We start from the raw sequence: 18,702 nt of genomic DNA, 5'->3' as shown, positions 1-18,702 counted from the left end.
GTCCATGCCCCCCTCAAAGAAAAAAAGTTTTATTATAAGCCATTAACTGTTGTATTGATGAAGCGGTTTATAGTCTCTTGCTTAACAAGTAACATCATTAGTAGAATTTTTTTCGATGAGAAGCTCTTGCTTATTATCAAAATAGTCTATTTTTGTCTATTTAGTGGCAATTTCCCTTTTATATTTAGGTCTAAATTCATGTGGTTTCTTCTAGGCAAGTTGATGGTGAAAGACGTGTGGGTGTATTTGCTGCTTGTTCGATAGAAGCTGGAGAGCCGTTAACATATGATTACAGGTAAATGTGATCCTATCCTTTACAGGTAAATGTGGGGTTTAGAATTAGGGAGGAAAATTGAATATCACTTAACATTATGTGACTTAAAGCAAAGTTCGGTGAAAAAAGAGTCCATAAGCAAAAGCAAATGAGACAACAATACAATGTACTATAACTCATATTACCAAGATCCTATTGCCCCTAGGATACCAAAAAATTAATTTATATAACCAAAGGAAGTAAATTATGAAACAAAAAATCACACTAACAACAATATATCCATAGAATATCATTACTATTAATGTGATAAAATCAATACAAAATTCACATAAATGTACACACGATAAGTAAGATTACAATTATGTAAATTAAGAAAAAATTATATTTATTACAAAATTGACAATTTATACCATGCATAATTGTATAACTAATCGCACAAATTTACATCACTGTTTCAAGGATTATATATGAAAATTAAAATGTCACCGTTCCAAGGCTACTTGTTCTCCCTGCTACTTCCTCTTTCTTCAATTCTGGTTCTTGCCACAGTTTCTTTCACTAGTTGGTTCATAAATTTTGTATTTTTTTTTTAATCTTGGGTTTCCTGATTTTATGTAAAATTTGTTTTTTTTAATGATTTACCTTAAATTTAATACAAGAATCATTTTGACGATGTTGTAGTATGATTAATTTTGAACAAGAGGGTGTTTATTTTCCAGGTCTTATGGGTTCAGGGGTATAGTATTCTGGAAAATTAGAAAAAGGCAATCAAGAAGGAATGGTCTTTATGCATATTTTGTAGTATGATTAATTAGAGGAATAAACCGATTCTGTAATTGATTGAATAAAATATGGTATGATAGTAAGTACTGCATGTATTTATAACGTGAATGAACTAAACTATTAAGCACTCATACACTAACAGAACTAACTACTAACTGTAAACCAGTATATACCTATACTAACTGTAAATGTAGTTACATTCAAATTGCATTCTGTCAAAAGTCTTGTTTTCTTATGTATAAATCTATAGCTGGTTTATTCTTCCTTCTATAGTCTGCCTCTCACAGTGTTGACTCTAGAGCCAAACAGTGTAGTCATTTTCTTTCATGGTGAATAGATTTGGTATTTCTGACTGTTGCCACTATTCTCCAGCTTTCAGTGCTAATGGAAGTTCATCAGAGAATGCAAGAATTGGTCCACAGAGATATCATGATACAACTGGCAGCAGAAGTGGCCACAGATTTCCCCATCATCCTCCACAGTACCATAGCTTTCATCATCAAGTACAGCCTGCACAATTGATCAGAGGTCACTCCTTCAACATTCATCCTCCCCTAACTGCACCTTCGTATAGAGTTCCAACAAATCCTTCACACGGTTTTTCAATCCTCATGCATGATGCGTTTGAGATGGGTGCTAGGCGTCCTGGCTTTGCACCATTTGCAGGTGCTCGCATACACCTGTCTCATAGAGGCAACTTGCACGAGATGATAACTCTTATACATCAAAATCTTCCTCCTGCGGTCTTTTTTCCTGGTGATGTAATATTTCTTATTTCTCTTTGTACTGCTTTTGGTACTTCATAGTCCATAGGACTTCATGATAGAATCCTAGGTTTACTATATTTTATTGTATTTTAAAAAATACATATATTGATTGTCTTATCTTATGCAGGATGTTGCTTTACTGGTTGACCATCATACTGATATGCACTTGGACACTGAAGATATGTCTTATGAGGCAAGTATACTATGCATAGCCTGATATTGTATTTTGTTAAATGTGGATTTGATATGAAGTCTAGGATACTTAATGACTATGGAAAACTTTAATTTGTTAACTCTTTGGAATTGGACAACAGGAGCTTCTTGAATTAGGTGAGCAGATTGGCAATGCAAAATCGGGTTTATCAGAGAAAACAATTACTAGTCAAATGAAGACCAAAACTTATATACTACCTACTAATGCAACTAACTTGGAGGAGGCAGCTTATAAGGAACAGGAAACTGATCTCTGCATAATATGCCTGGTGTGAATTTAAGCATCATGTTTCTTTCAATACTTCATTTTTGTCATTGATCCATCAAATGCCATACTTTTTGGGATAATTTTTCATTTGACTTTGAGGTACTAGAAGAGGGCTTATTCATTCAAGTTTGATGTATTAAAGCACATTTCTCTTTCCCCTATTAATTGGAATGCTTGTGTATGTTTTTCACAGGAAGAATATAAGAACAAAGAGAATATTGGAATTCTTCGATGCGAGCACGAATATCACGCAGATTGTTTTAGGAGATGGTTACTTGAGAAAAATGTCTGCCCCATGTGCAAATCAGTAGCATTGACTCCTGGAGAAAAACAATGAGATTTACATGTCTCTCTGTTCCTACATGCATACTTCTTAGCTGCTACATTTTCTCAAACGAATTCATACTTTTTTGTTATCTATATGAACTTGTACATATACACAGTTTCACTGTCCAACTCAATTATTTGATGGTACCCCTGCACCAGAAGATTTATATGTATATCAAGCAGTACAGACTTCTGCTGATATGCTAACTTTAGGCAATTACAATTTGCTAGTTTTTTGTTTCATTTTTTTTTATGTGAATGGTTGAATGTGCCATGTCCAAGTATAGAATGAAACCTTTTTATTCATATAAATAAAATTTTGTTTTTATATAATTAAAGTTTATAATAAATAAATGTTTGTATATATAAACTGTATTTTTGGATTTACAATAAATAATTTAAATTATTATAAGATTATTTTTAACAATAAATAATTTCTTTTAAAAAATGCTTAGATTTAAATATATTTTGTCCCTGATAATTGTTTGAATTTTTTTCCCTAAAGTTTTTTTAGATAGTGCTTTAAAAATTAAAATGAAACAATTTAGATAGCACTTTAGGGATCAAAAGCAACAAAAAAAATATTAGATACCAAAAAGTTTAAATAAATTATTAAGACCAAAAACATATTTAAGTCTTAAAAATTAAAATTCAGATTAGAGATAAATAAAACATGATAGACGGAAAGAGATAGTGTTAAGACAAATTCCCTTAGGAAGCTAATATTTTAATGATTATAAACCATTGTGAAGCAAAACGGCAAGTGATTGAACTTAGTTACTAATGTTTCTTTTAAGTGTTCTTAGTTTGGACAAGACATATTTAGAAGCATGGTGCAAGAGTGAAGCATAGGTCTATAATGGAAGCTTTTCATGACAGATTTTGCAATCAAAAGTAGGACTAGAGAAGAGGAACTATTCAGAATAAGGAAATATGAGACGTTACACATGATTTAAGGATCATTAGAAGCTTTATTGCAAGTGAGTTAGTTATGCCAAATGTGTATAAGGATCATTAGAAGCTCTATTGCAAGTGGGTTAGTTATGACAAATGTGTATAACCAATTCAAGAGCACACTCAAGTCAGAACATGCATAGTGTTTGAACAAACGTTGACCCTGAAACTAAATTCCTTATTATTTTTTATGATTTCAATGAAAAGAACTCAATGAAACAATTATCCTCGTCAAAGAACCAACAATGTGTATGTTATTTTATATGACAAGTTTTAGTAAAATTTGAATTTCACTAAGTAATTATTTATTTTAAAAACAAATTGCGACATAAACATTACATATCCGTGACATTAATGAGAGAAACTATTTTTAATAATGACAAATTCTTTAATGAACTAAAACTTAATTAATCCTTGAATTTAAGGTTTAGTTGGTGTAATTTTAAATTTTAGTAAAAGACTCCTTAGTCCTATAGTTTTCTCATTCCGGCATCTGTTATTCCTGGTCTCACCTGTGAAGCAAAGTAGGACAAGGGACTTTTGAGTTATCCTGTTTTGGTTTTGGAAAGCAATTCATGAAGTGACAATCAGATCTGTTAAGATAGTTTTCAAGCATTCTATGAGTTAAGGAGGTGACTAAGCAAGCCCTATTGCAGTCCTAAGGAAGTCATAAGTAAACTCTCCTGGCCAGTTAGTTGAAAAGCCAGGAGTGAAGCTGTCTAGTTCTTATCCTTGTCATTCCTATCCTAATGCCTTAGCTTCCGCCTTCCCTTCTTAATCTCTTTCATTTCATGTCGATCCAGCCTCTCCTCGGTACCGGGCTAAGAATAGAAGCGAAACGTTTTAGTTATGCAATTCTGTTAACTACGAGTACGAGATTACAACAGAGTGAACAGACACTGCGCCGTGCTTGTGTTGATGCTAACACCAACCCCAAACCGTCCCTCCCATTCCGATGCATGCGTGTACCTTCTCCAATCTGCAATCAAATCACGAGACCCATTCATCGGAAGATGCATTCACGCTCGAATCATCAAACACGGCCTTTGCTACCGCGGCGGCTTCCTCACAAACAACCTCCTCAACCTCTACGTCAAAACCGGCTCCTCCTCCGACGCCCATCGCCTGTTCGATGAAATGCCCCTTAAGACCTCCTTCTCATGGAACTCCATTCTCTCCGCGCATGCCAAGGCTGGCAACTTGGACTCCGCGCGACGAGTGTTTAATGAAATTCCCCAACCAGATTCTGTGTCCTGGACCACCATGATAGTGGGGTATAACCACTTGGGTCTTTTCAAAAGCGCTGTTCACGCGTTTCTCCGAATGGTTTCCTCTGGAATTTCGCCGACCCAGTTAACGTTTACCAATGTTCTTGCCTCATGTGCTGCAGCTCAGGCTCTGGATGTTGGAAAGAAGGTTCATTCCTTTGTCGTAAAACTGGGGCAATCCGGGGTTGTTCCCGTGGCAAACTCACTGCTTAACATGTATGCAAAGTGTGGTGATTCTGTTATGGCAAAGGTTGTTTTTGACCGGATGAGGCTGAAGGATACATCAACTTGGAATACTATGTTTCTATGCATATGCAGTTTTGTCAATTTGACCTTGCACTTGCACTCTTTGATCAAATGACTGACCCAGATATTGTCTCTTGGAATTCCATCATCACTGGGTACTGTCATCAGGGGTATGACATCAAAGCCTTGGAAACATTTTCTTTTATGCTCAAGAGTTCGTCTTTGAAGCCGGATAAGTTCACCTTGGGAAGTGTTCTGTCAGCTTGTGCCAATCGTGAAAGCTTGAAACTTGGGAAACAAATCCATGCACATATTGTAAGAGCCGATGTTGACATCGCTGGGGCAGTGGGGAATGCCCTGATCTCAATGTATGCGAAATTGGGTGCTGTTGAAGTTGCTCATAGGATTGTAGAAATAACCAGTACTCCAAGTCTTAATGTTATAGCATTCACGTCACTGTTGGATGGCTATTTCAAAATTGGGGATATAGACCCTGCAAGAGCGATATTTGATTCATTGAAGCACCGTGATGTAGTTGCCTGGATTGCCGTGATTGTTGGTTATGCACAGAATGGCTTAATTAGTGATGCTTTGGTGCTGTTTAGGTTAATGATTAGAGAAGGTCCAAAGCCAAACAACTATACCCTGGCAGCGATATTAAGTGTCATTTCAAGTTTGGCTTCTCTGGATCATGGTAAGCAGCTTCATGCAGTTGCCATTAGATTGGAAGAAGTATGTAATGAATGTAACAGTAAAATGGACAAGGGAAAGTTGCACTTTATTGATGATAACTAACTCTGAGTTTTCAGTGTAAAAATTCAGAGTAAAGTACAAGAAGAAATTGCAGGAAAAGAAGTATCAGAGTAGAGAGAATAATCAGGGAGAAGGAGCAAATTCATACATCATACCTCATGCCTACTACATTCCACTATTGCTCTATTTATTCCCCTCATTCTGTTAGCTTCCAGCTTGGCCTCCTCACTCTCTTTCCACGTCCCAATTCCGCATCATCCGGAAGTTTGTTATTCATGCCTTCCACTATGCGTGACTCATCATCCTTGCTCTCATGCCCCGCACGTGCTCCACTAGCCGTTACATTACCTTCCCCTTTAAAATCAACCTTGTCCTCAAGGTTGAAAGTAGGATAGCTTGCCTTAATGTCCTCAATGTCTTCCCAGGTTGCTTCTTCCTGCACCCCGTTCTCCCACTGCACCAGTATCTGATCAATTTGAGTTGTGCCCCTTAATAATTTGCGATTTGCAAGTATCTGCACTGGTTGCATTACTGGCCCCATTTCAGTAACTGTCAAGGGCAATGGCAGGTAAGGTTCTGAAGAATTTCCTTTGAACAACTTGAGCTGAGACACATGAAAAACTGGATGAATTCTTGCTGTGTCTGGCAACTCCAGTTTATAAGCAACTGTGCCTATTTTGGCTATGATTTTGAAAGGACCAAAATATTTCATAGCTAGCTTCTGATTCTTTCTCAACACAGCAGAATGCTGTCTATATGGTTGCAGCTTAACCAATACGTGATCACCCACCTTCATAGATACTTCTTGTCTCTTCTTGTCAGCTTGCGTCTTCATGACTTGTTGTGCTCTGGCCAGATTGTTCTTGAGCTTAGCTAACAAGTTATCTCTGTTGATCAATTGTTCTCTTAACTCCACCGGATCTAAAGTAGTACAAGGCTGTCTGGTAAGTGTAGGAGGCTCTCTTCCATATAATGCTTTGAACGGAGTCAATCCCAAGCTAGTGTGGAATGCAGTGTTATACCAGAATTCTGACCATGGTAGAGCTTTGACCCATCCTTTGGGATTCTCATAAGTAAAACACCTAAGATACATCTCCAGGCATTTGTTCAGAATTTCAGATTGCCCATCTGTTTGTGGGTGATATGCTGATGACATAGCTAGTGTAGTGCCTTGTAATTTGAATAAATTCTGCCTAAAAGAACTAGTGAAAACTCTATCTCTATCAGACACGATGGATTTTGGAATGCCGTGCAGCTTCACTATATTGTTCATGAAAGTTTCAGCAACTGACTTACTACTGTAATCAGCTTTTAGAGGTAGGAAGTGAGCATATTTAGTGAGTCTATCCACTACCACCATAATGACAGAATAACCATTAACACTAGGCAAACCTGTGATAAAATCCATAGCTACATCTTCCCAAACTTGCTGTGGAATGGGCAAAGGCTGCAGTAGTCCTGAGGGCAGTGTGTTACTCACTTTTGCTTGTTGACAAATCACACAATTCTGTACATACTCTTTGACATGTTCCTGCATCTTGGGCCAGTAAAATTGAGCCTTCAATCTTGCTAGTGTTCTTGTAATCCCCGCATGGCCACCAATGGGTGAACTATGGTACTCTTGCAAAATTCTTTGAACCATCTCTTCTTCCACTGGAATGACTAGTCTGTCTTTCCAATACAATAACCCTTCTCTTACTGCATAATGACTGGCTTCATTAGAGGACCTGTAATCCTCCATTAACTGCTTGAGGTGAGGATTTGCAGTTAGTTTACTTCTTAGCTCTTCTAGGAACAGCGAATGGGGCTCAGACCAGGCTAACAGGAACATTCTGGATAAGGCATCAGCTGCTTGATTATCTCTACCAGGCTTGTATTCAATTTTGAAATCATACCCCAAAAATTTGTGTAACCATGCTTGTTGTTCAGGGGTTTGAAGAGACTGATCCATCAAGCTTTTCAAGCTTCTCTGATCTGTTCTAATGATAAACTTATTGCCTAATAAGTAGTGTCTGAACTTAGCCAATGCTTCTGTAATGGCTAGCAATTCCCTGGTGTAAGCAGATTGCTTTTGCATTCGAGGTGCTAATTTTTTTGAAAAATATGCTATAGGATGACCATTCTGACCCAACACTGCTCCTACTCCAATTCCCGATGCATCAGTCTCCAAAATGAATGGTTGTGTAAAATCAGGTAAGGCTAGCACTGGTGCTATAGTCATGGCATTTTTGAGCTTAAGGAAAGCTGCTTCTGCTTCAGAATTCCACACAAAATTATCTTTCTTTAACAAATCTGTTAAAGGTGCAGCAATGTGGGCATAGGCTTTGATGAATCTTCTATAGTATCCTGTCAAGCCAAGAAACCCTCTCAATTGTTTGACATTGGTAGGAGGAGGCCACTCCAAAACTGCCTGGACTTTAGTGCTTTCCATGGACACACCCTTGCCTGATACCTGGTGTCCCAAGTAATCAACCTCTGAAGCTCCAAAAGAACATTTTGACAATCTGGCATACAATTGATGTTGTTGTAATATTTGTAACACTGCCTCTAAGTGTTTGAGATGATCATGCCAAGAAGAGCTAAATACCAAAATATCATCAAAGAATACTAACACAAACTTCCTTAAGGCAGACTGAAATACCTTATTCATCAGAGATTGGAAAGTGGCTGGTGCATTAGTGAGCCCAAATGGCATTACCAACCATTCATAATGGCCATGGTGGGTTCTGAAGGCAGTTTTGGCTCTGTCCTCAGGTTTTACCATAATCTGATGGTAACCTGACCTCAAATCCAGCTTAGAAAAATATTGGGCTCCATATAACTCATCAAGTAATTCATCCACTGTTGGCATGGGAAAACTGTCTTTCACAGTAATGGCATTGAGAGCCCTATAGTCAGTACAAAATCTCCAACTCCCATCTTTCTTTTTGACCAACAGAATTGGTGAAGAGAAAGGGCTGGTACTTGGTTGTATGATGCCTTGATCAAGCATTTCTTGAACCATTTTTTCTATTTGTTCTTTCTGTGTGTGTGGATATCTGTAAGGTCTCACCTTAACAGGCTCTGATCCTTGCTTCAGTGGAATGGCATGATCCTGTTCTCTTGGGGGTGGTAGTGAAGAAGGCACTTTGAACACTTGAGCATAAGTGTGTAGTAATATGGCAATTTCAGGGTCCATATCTGTAGGTAACTCCAGCAATGTATCTCCAGGTACTTCATTTTGTAACCATTGAATTGCAAAACATTCTTCTATTGCATCAGTGTTATGCAATCTTCTGAAATGATGAAATTGGGCTGGACTGGGTTCCATAGTACCTTCCCCTTGCAGGGTAATGAAATGACCATTTTGAAAGAATTTAAGAGTCAATGCTGCATAATCAGCAACATGAGGGCCCAATGTTGCTAACCAAGTTGATCCTAAGATCACATCCGCACCAGAAATTTGTAATAGATACACAGGTACTTTAACTTCTTGACCCTGAATATGTAAGGGTAATTGCTGAATCATACCCTCTGCCTGTAACGTCTGACCATTGCCAACCAATACTCTGAGGTTGGGAGCTGGCTCAATTGGAAGCTTCAACACTTGAGCTACTCTTGGTTGAATGAAGTTATCCGAGCTGCCTCCATCCACTAAAATCTTGACCCTTATACTACCCACCTGGCCTGTAAATCTAATGGTGCCAACTCCATTAGACCCTTTCATAGCATTGAGTGACAGGTGGTGAGTTTCAGTTTCATTACTTCCTTCTTCACCTTCCTCTATAGTTGCCTGGTTTTGATCTGACTGTAGCTCTTCATCATCCTCAAGCTGGAGCAACATGACTTGTCTGTTGGGACATTTGTGAGCTGGAGAAAACTTTTCATCACAGAAATAGCACAAGTTTTTCTCCCTTCTCAGCTGGATTTCTGCTGGAGAGATTTTTTTGATGTTTTGGTTTCTAGGGTTAAAAGGTTTGATCTGAGGAGTGGGTAAGAGAGGTGGAAGGTTGGGCTTAGTGGTGTGATCAAATTTTTGGGAATTTTGGTTGTTTTTGTGGTTGAATGAAGTGTTTTGGCTATAATTTCTGGCTAAGTTGGTCATTTGGTTAGGTTTTTTGTTGGCTATATATTTTTCTTCAAATAATTTGGCTAAGGCCACTGCTTTGCTCAGGGTCCTAGGTTCCATGGCTTTCACATCCCTTCTAATTTCATCTTGCAAGCCACTAATAAAGCAATCAAGAATAGCTGCTGGGCTTAAACCATCGACTCTATTCATTAACGCAGTAAATTGTATATAAAATTCATTCACAGATGCAGACTGAGCTAGTTTGAACAAGGTAGCTCGAGGACAGTCATAAGCGGATGGGCCAAAATCAAGTTCTAGAGCTCGAGTAAGAGCTTGCCATGACAGCAATGGATCAGTTTTTTGCATCATTTGATACCAAGGTACCACATCATGATCTAAGTGCACAGACGCTATGAGTAATCTATCAGCATCAGGAGTAGCATAGTAATCGAAAAACTATTCTGCCTTAAATATCCAGTCCATTACGTTATTTCCATCAAATCGAGGAAAATCCAGTTTGACAGATCTCACCTGAAAAGGAGTCCTCGTTTGTTCTTTGTTTGAGTTCGATGCACCATGGGAAGACACCGGAATGGATTGTAGTCGTTGCAGGATTTGCGTCATAGCAGAATTGAGCTGTGTAATCTGTGACTCATTTGCTATCTGAATCGCTTCCATCCTTTCCATATGAGCGTGGTTAGCACCTTCCAAACGCTCGATCTGACGATGGAAGTCCTCACTGACACGCGTAATGGCATCAGCATTTTTTTCAATTCTGCATAGATCTCTTTCATGCGTGTGTTGTCTGCCATGATGAGATGAAAGCACCAATGTAATGAATGTAACAGTAAAATGGACAAGGGAAAGTTGCACTTTATTGATGATAACTAACTCTAAGTTTTCAGTGTAAAAATTCAGAGTAAAGTACAAGAAGAAATTGCAGGAAAAGAAGTATCAGAGTAGAGAGAATAATCAGGGAGAAGGAGCAAATTCATACATCATACCTCATGCCTACTACATTCCACTATTGCTCTATTTATTCCCCTCATTCTATTAGCTTCCAGCTTGGCCTCCTCACTCTCTTTCCACGTCCCAATTCCGCATCATCCGGAAGTTTGTTATTCATGCCTTCCACTATGCGTGACTCATCATCCTTGCTCTCATGCCCCGCACGTGCTCCACTAGCCATTACAAAGTATCATCAGTTTCTGTGGGTAATGCTTTGATTACCATGTACTCTAGATCTGGTAGCATCAAAGATGCTAGAAAAATATTCAATCACATATGCTCCTACAGGGATACATTGACTTGGACTTCCATGATTTTAGCTCTAGCTCAACATGGTCTTGGAAATGAGGCCATAGAACTGTTTGAAAAGATGCTGAGAATTAACCTAAAGCCTGATCACATTACTTATGTTGGTGTGTTGTCTGCTTGCACGCATGTGGGATTGGTAGAACAGGGTAAAAGTTACTTTAATTTGATGAAAAATGTTCATAACATTGAACCCACTTCTAGCCACTATGCATGCATGATTGACCTGCTTGGACGTGCTGGATTGCTTGAAGAAGCATATAATTTTATTAGAAATATGCCTATTGAGGGCGAGCCCTGGTGCAGCGGTAAAGTTGTGCCTTGGTGACTTGTTGGTCATGGGTTCGAATCCGGAAACAGCCTTTTTGCATATGCAAGGGTAAGGCTGCGTACAACATCCCTCCCCCATACCTTCGCATAGCGAAGAGCCTCAGGGCAATGGGGTACGAAGTTTTTATGCCTATTGAACCAGATGTTGTAGCTTGGGGTTCGTTTTTGTCTTCGTGTAGGGTTCATAAATATGTTGATTTGGCTAAAGTGGCTGCTGAAAAATTGCTTCTTATTGATCCCAATAATAGTGGGGCTTACTCAGCGCTTGCTAATACACTTTCAGCCTGTGGTAAATGGGAGGATGCTGCTAAGGTTAGGAAGTCAATGAAGGACAAAGCAGTAAAGAAAGAACAAGGATTCAGTTGGGTTCAAATCAAGAACAATGTCCATATTTTTGGGGTTGAGGATGCTCTTCACCCGCAAAGAGATGCAATCTACCGTATGATTTCCAAAATATGGAAGGAGATAAAGAAAATGGGCTTCATTCCTGAATATTAAAAATAGTCTCTCTCATTAATGTCACGGATATGTAATGTCTTATTAATAACAAGGAATCACCTGGGAAACGTGGTGACTTATCAATTCATTTAGCAGCTCGGGCAGGGAACTTGAGTAGAGTGAAAGAGATAATTCAAAACTATTCTAATTATGAGACAAAAGATTTGTTGGCAAAGCAGAACCTAGAGGGGGAGACCCCTCTTTATGTTGCTTCAGCGAACGGACATGCTTTGGTTATTCGTGAGATACTGAAGTACTTGGACCTGCAAACTGTTTCTATTGCAGCCAAAAATGGCTATGATCCATTCCATATTGCTGCAAAGCAGGGCCATCTTGGTAAGATACAACATGGCATTATGTTTGGGCCTAAGGTCCCTATAATTTTTTCTTTTCTTTCCTTTGTTTTTGATTTTGTGAACAATTTTACTATGTAAATGAATGGAGCTTAGTACCCTAAAAAGATTGTGCCTGGGTGTGATATCTCACTTATTGCTTCTTAGTTAATTAAGATGTAAACCAAGACCCAAAATCCATACTGTTCTTTCAGTCTTTTTCCATAAATTTGTATGAGTAAGCAGCAAGTTGGATTTGTCAACATTTGACTTGTTTAAGAAAGTTGTTTTTCATTTGTGTTTCCTAGTTAAAGAAACAATCAGTGTCCAGGAATTATTCTATCCTTCCCTCCATCCTCACCCCAGCCTGTGCAATTCTCCCTCTTTATCCATATTGAAAATGAAGGAAAAAAATGAAGTTAGAGAAGGCAGAAAGATAGTTGTATCATTGTGGCTTCTCAGTTAATTGACATGAAGATCTGGTTAAGATTATAGTTTATTATTTACTACTGTATATTTGGCTTCAATGGTTTTACTGTGTTTCCTTTCAGATAGTGTAAGTTTCAGATAAACTACCATGGGTGAGAAGCCAGGGTATGGAGAACCAAAGATATTTTTCACAAATAGTATGCCTGTTACTCCATTCTCTGTTTATATCTCCGACTAAGAAAAAAAAAAATCTTGCAGAGGTGCTGAGAGAACTACTGCACTCCTTTCCCAACTTGGCCATGACCACAGATTTGTCCAACTCAACTGCTTTACACACAGCTGCGACTCAAGGTCATATTGATGTGGTTAATCTTCTTCTGGAATCAGATTCTAACCTTGCTAAAATAGCCAGGAATAATGGTAAAACTGTCCTCCACTCTGCAGCTAGAATGGGGCATTTGGAAGTTGTGAAAGCTTTACTAAACAAGGATTGAAGCACTGGATTTAGGACTGATAAGAAAGGTCAAACTGCACTACACATGGCTGTGAAAGGGCAAAATGAAGAAATTTTGATGGAATTGGTAAAACCTGACCCAGCAGTTTTGAGTCTGGAAGATAATAAAGGAAATACAGCATTGCACATTGCCACAAAGAAGGGCCGTACTCAGGTGATTCTTTATTCTTTTCTTATTCGTTCTGTATAAAGCTTATTAGCCATGATAAACTAATTATGTAGACAGTCTTTATTTCTGTTCAGCGATGAATGTGCATCCTTCCTTGTCTGTCATCTGATACTTGTTTTTGTGGATTAGAAATTAACATAAAATAGAGAAGTAAGCCACATTTTGGCTAATGCATGACTGTTAGCGGCCATATTGGCCCCTAAACAAAACAAAAGGTTTTAAATTGCAGATGCAGTTTCATTGTGGTCCTTGATATTGCAGACGAATGTGGCTGATGCAGGTGCAATGTGGTTATTGAGACCCCAAAAACCTTGACATTTTAGCCGAAATCACAGTTGCAGATTGATTTTTAGTACCTTGAAACAAAAATGAGCAGTAGCTTACTTGTTACTTTTATTTTTTCTTGTTTGCTCAATGATGTACTAGGACCCATTAGGGGACCTCAGTTTCAAGGTCAGAGCTATGGGTTTTGACTTGAGGGTTCCATGGACTAATTTTACATTTTGAGGGGCCATTCATTAAATTAATGGAAAACTTCCATCGGTAAAAAATATAAAATCCTAACCCTAATCTTTGTTAGTTTTATAGTTTTCTGCATGGTATATGCTTAAGCATCCAAATTTACATGGTCTCTGTCTTATGAATCCTCAACAAGGCTTTAGTTAAAGCTTTTTTTTTTACCATCCTACCAGGCTACCACCCTATTATCCGACCTTTAGAACTCCTCTTGGTACCCAGTAGCCATGCAGTGTCCCCATTAGTAAAATTATTTGATGGAATTGTCTTAATCCTTTCCACCAGGACCAAATATTGTCAGCAGATCACTCTCAAATACTTCTCATGTTGCTCCATATTAAACACAATCCTCTATGGCCCTTTATTGGCCTCCCCTTCCATGTGAAAGAAAGTGGTTAGAGGCACTTCTTGATCTATTGGTATTCCTTGCATTGAAGGAATTGCTTCATGTGTGGAGCCATTCAGTGGGTTCAACCCTCTCTTCTTGGGAAATTCTTTCATGTGTGAACATAAATGCCACCAAGATGAGTTCAATTCTGAAGATGCGCCATCAACAACTAATAAGAACCTTGGGAGAGCCACGCCACAAAAGCTAGCTTTTGTAGTTGGTGTCTTGGAGAGCCTAAGGCCTATAAACCTCACATTAGATTCCCATACCCAATGTGGGACTCAAGTCCCAAACCTTGGAAGTTGGAATTGGATCCTAGCACCACCACCCTTTTATTGGAGTTTACTAGCTTCTGGCCTTCTTCCATGAAAGTTTTTACTTTGCTTTTTGTTGATTTCTACTTCTGACATGGTGGTTTGCTTCATTTCCCTAGTTGCTAGGACAGTTTACTACGATATTTGTTTACTTTCTTTGAGCTGATCATGTTGAGATAACTTCTCGTCAAGCCTCTGTACCTATGTCTCCAACATCTTCAATTTCTGAGTGGCCATTTGGAACTGATACAACTTGTGATATGTTGTGATATGTATAAAAAATAAGAACTCAAGTTTGAGTATTATTCAGAATAACGATAGTTTGCTATTTGGGGTTGAACTTTGGATTAACTTATTTTGAACTCCAAAGCTTTTTGGTCGGAAATTGTTTCTTGAACATTTTAATTATAAGATATTCTGAAAGCAAACTAAGATAACCCAAAAGCGCTGTATTTACATTTGTGTAGTGTAGAGCATTAGTTTGTTTTCAGATGCATGCACCTACTGGCATGCAGACGAGTAAAATTTTCTAAACAAGTGTGAAAGTTGCGACTCTAATTGGTTTATGACAATCATCATTCAGTTTTATTCATACCTTGAAGGACCACAAACCTACCCCAGGATCAATAACTATTAACTAAGTTATACACAAGCTCAACTAACAAGTAATGATCCATCAAGATAAGAAATAAGAAAATAACATTGACTAGAAGATATTGTAACTCATCTACTGATTAACACCTGTATATTAAGTACCATGCTGGCCTCTTATTCCAAGTATATTGATTAGTTCCTTCAAGTCCTAGTAGTCGTGTTATGAGTTATGACAATGTATAGGAAAAATTAGTTCAATCCTCCTAAGTTATCCAAAATCAAATAAATAACCACCCGTGGCATGACAATTACAAATTTGACTTATCCCACAACTTTTAAGCCGTGTTTTCTTCTTCATATTCCTATATATGATAGACAGTAGAATCACTAGAGTTTTTCTCCTTTTATTTATTTACTCATTCATGATTTATTGTTAACAACATTCTTTTTCTACAAGTTTTGATGGTACACATATTTCAACAACTAGTATTTTAGCTCGTGCATTGCACGGACCAATTTTAATATCTTAATTTTATGATTGTAATTAATTATTTAAAAAAAATTATTAACATCATATAATTAAAATGAATAATAATCAATATATAGATTATAAGGACAAATATTTATGTCATAAAGAAATTCAAATTATAATTAAAACTATACTCTTGCATATTTAAATCACAGAATAGATCTTTATATACATTGATAGATATTTACAATGTTATGATCTCTAAAGTTAACATTATCACTACCCTACCTAAAAAAAAACATTACCAGTACCCTGTTTTTTATAGTCAATTGAGAGAAATGTAAAATTCTTCTGTTATTTGAAATTTGAGAAGACATAATGAGAATTTGAAAAGAGATAAAGAAATAATGACACTTTGAAGAAGATAAATGAACATGGTACTAAAATATTTTAAGAAGATAGTATTTTAAATTTGAATATACATACATATTACATATATATATATATATATATATATATATATATTCAAAATTGGTTTATGATATTCAGTTACAGCTTGTTAAACCGTTCAATTATTATTAAAAGCAGCATAAGAGGATGTATCATATGTATATTAGGAGAGTATTTTATTTTGAAAAAAAAAAACATTTAAATAGATTTTTTATATCAGTTACAACCTTTTAAACTTGTCAGTTGATGTTAAAAATATAAAAGGATATACCATACCGCCTCATGTAATAAGAGTATTCAAATGAAAGTGAATGTAAGGGAAAGAGAGGAGAGTGGATGCCTAAAGAAGCAGATGATTTTACATGTTTATATATAGGAAGGGATATGACTATTGGCGGTCACTTACACATTAAAACACCGTTGCTACAGTAGCATGAAGTATCCCATTTATGGTGATCTGAAGTCTGAACAACAGCCCAGTGAATAATTGACCCCCTTTGTCTTGCATCACCCAAGCCACAAGATAAGACAACTTTGTGATTTTGTTAAAATTCCATTTACACAAACTCCCCTTGCTTTTATTACTCCTGATTGTTGTTTTTCTGGTTTTGCCTTCGTGATCTACCAGCATTGAATTTGATGGAGGCAGTTTTGTGCGTGCACACACAATTGAAACTTAAGGGAAGAATGTAAACTCAAAGGAAACATATGTAATATAAATTTATGACTTACGAACAGGCAGCATGATTCCAAGACTAAGTTTCAAGCATCTGACCTCTTTGTGATTTTTTCAATGTCTATCCTAAACTAGTCATTATTAATTGCAGAATGTACGCTGCTTGTTATCAATGGAGGGTATCAACATCAATGCTACAAACAAGGCTGGAGAGACTCCTCTTGATAAAAAAAAAAAAACTTCGTACCCCATTGCCCAGAGGCTCTTCGCTATGCGGAGGTATGGGGGAGGGATGTTGTACGCAGCCTTACCCTTGCATATGCAAAGAGGCTGTTTCCGGATTCGAACCCATGACCAACAAGTCACCAAGGCACAACTTTACCGCTGCACCAGGGCTCGCCCTCCGTATTGAGGGATGCTGGGGCTGCCAATTCTACTGATCAAAGGAAACCTCCAAATGCATCTAAGCAACTCAAGCAGACTGTCAGTGACATAAAGCATGATGTACAATCCCAACTCCAGCAGACACGTCAGAATGGCATGAGGGTCCAGAAAATTGCAAAGAAGCTGAAAAAGCTCCACATTAGTGGCTTGAACAACGTGATAACCTCTGCTACTGTTGTTGCCGTTCTTATTGCTACAGTTGCTTTTGCAGCCATCTTCACAGTCCCCGGTCAATACGTTGAAGGCAAAACACATGGATTTTCACTTGGGCAAGCAAATATAGCAAACAATGCAGCTTTCCTAATATTTTTTGTGTTTGACAGCATGGCATTGTTCATCTCTCTAGCAGTAGTGGTGGTTCAAACTTCTGTCGTTGTGATTGAGCAAAAGACAAAGAAGCAGCTTGTTTTTGTCATTAACAAGCTCATGTGGATGGCTTGCCTTTTCATTTCCATTGCCTTCATTTCTCTTACATACGTCGTGGTGGGATCACACTCCAGATGGCTTGCAATATATGCTACAGTGATTGGAAGCTTGATAATGCTCTCTACAATTGGCTCCATGTGCTATTGTGTAATTTTGCACAGGATGGAGGAGACAAAATTGAGAGCCGAGAGTCGATCGTTCTCCATGTCTCATGCATCAGACCAAGAGATTTTGAACAGTGAATACAAGAGAATGTACGCACTGTAGTCTGTAGTGTAGTTGATATATCTGAATGGAATGGCTTGTATTTCCATATTGTTGAAGTGATAATAGGTAGTTTATACTATCGGCATCAGATTACGAAATTAGACTTCAGATACCGTGAGAAAAGAGGGAAAGGAAGAAAATGGGTGGGGAATTCTCGTCACATTCACTCGTAAGTATAAAGGATGTTGTCAAATTTAGCATGACGTCAGTGAAATGATTATGGTGTTGAAGAATGAAAACTTGAGATGATATATCCATTTGTATTTACTCTTCTGTTTTATTATTAACTTGACTTGGCACCCGTATATAAGCTGAGAGTTAGAAATCCAATATCATTGTCTTTAGTAGCTCAAATATAATTCTTTTTTAGAAAACTTTCCCAACGTCAATTTATGATCCACATATGTTACGATAAGAAAAATATATAGCATGACACATAACATTGAATCCGTTTCAACTTCAGAACAATTAGTTCGGTACATATCATTGTGAAATAGTCAGGCCCAAAAACATTATAGTGGGATGACCCATGTTTTAATGTTATTTATAATAAATATTTTACTATTAGTTTTATATATTAATTAAATATTAGGATTTGGAAAACTTTAACAGATTTTACAATGTTTTAGGATATATTTTATGATAAAAGATTTAAACATTTATTAAAATAG

General features: G+C 37.4%; 1 protein-coding gene and 2 pseudogenes across 1 annotated transcript; all 3 read left to right on the top strand.

The window, feature by feature from the left end:
• The first annotated feature begins 1,686 nt into the window (after window positions 1–1,686).
• LOC100775797 (probable E3 ubiquitin-protein ligase ZFP1) lies at window positions 1,687–2,642 on the top strand. The gene is made up of 4 exons (XM_003521326.5): window positions 1,687–1,818; window positions 1,952–2,017; window positions 2,139–2,306; window positions 2,499–2,642. Exons 1-4 carry the CDS (start codon window positions 1,687–1,689, stop codon window positions 2,640–2,642), a joined length of 510 nt encoding a protein of 169 aa, XP_003521374.1.
• Window positions 2,643–4,085: 1,443 nt separating this feature from the next.
• On the top strand, window positions 4,086–12,093 carry LOC112997635 (pentatricopeptide repeat-containing protein At2g22070-like; annotated as a pseudogene).
• On the top strand, window positions 11,654–18,282 carry LOC100802559 (ankyrin repeat-containing protein At5g02620-like; annotated as a pseudogene).
• The last annotated feature ends 420 nt before the right edge of the window (window positions 18,283–18,702 follow it).

This window comes from Glycine max, chromosome 3, assembly GCF_000004515.6.
Source record: "Glycine max cultivar Williams 82 chromosome 3, Glycine_max_v4.0, whole genome shotgun sequence".
Classification (NCBI taxonomy): Eukaryota; Viridiplantae; Streptophyta; class Magnoliopsida; order Fabales; family Fabaceae; genus Glycine; species Glycine max.
Note: the sequence above shows the minus strand (reverse complement) of the source record. Positions and strands in the feature narration are given on the sequence as shown.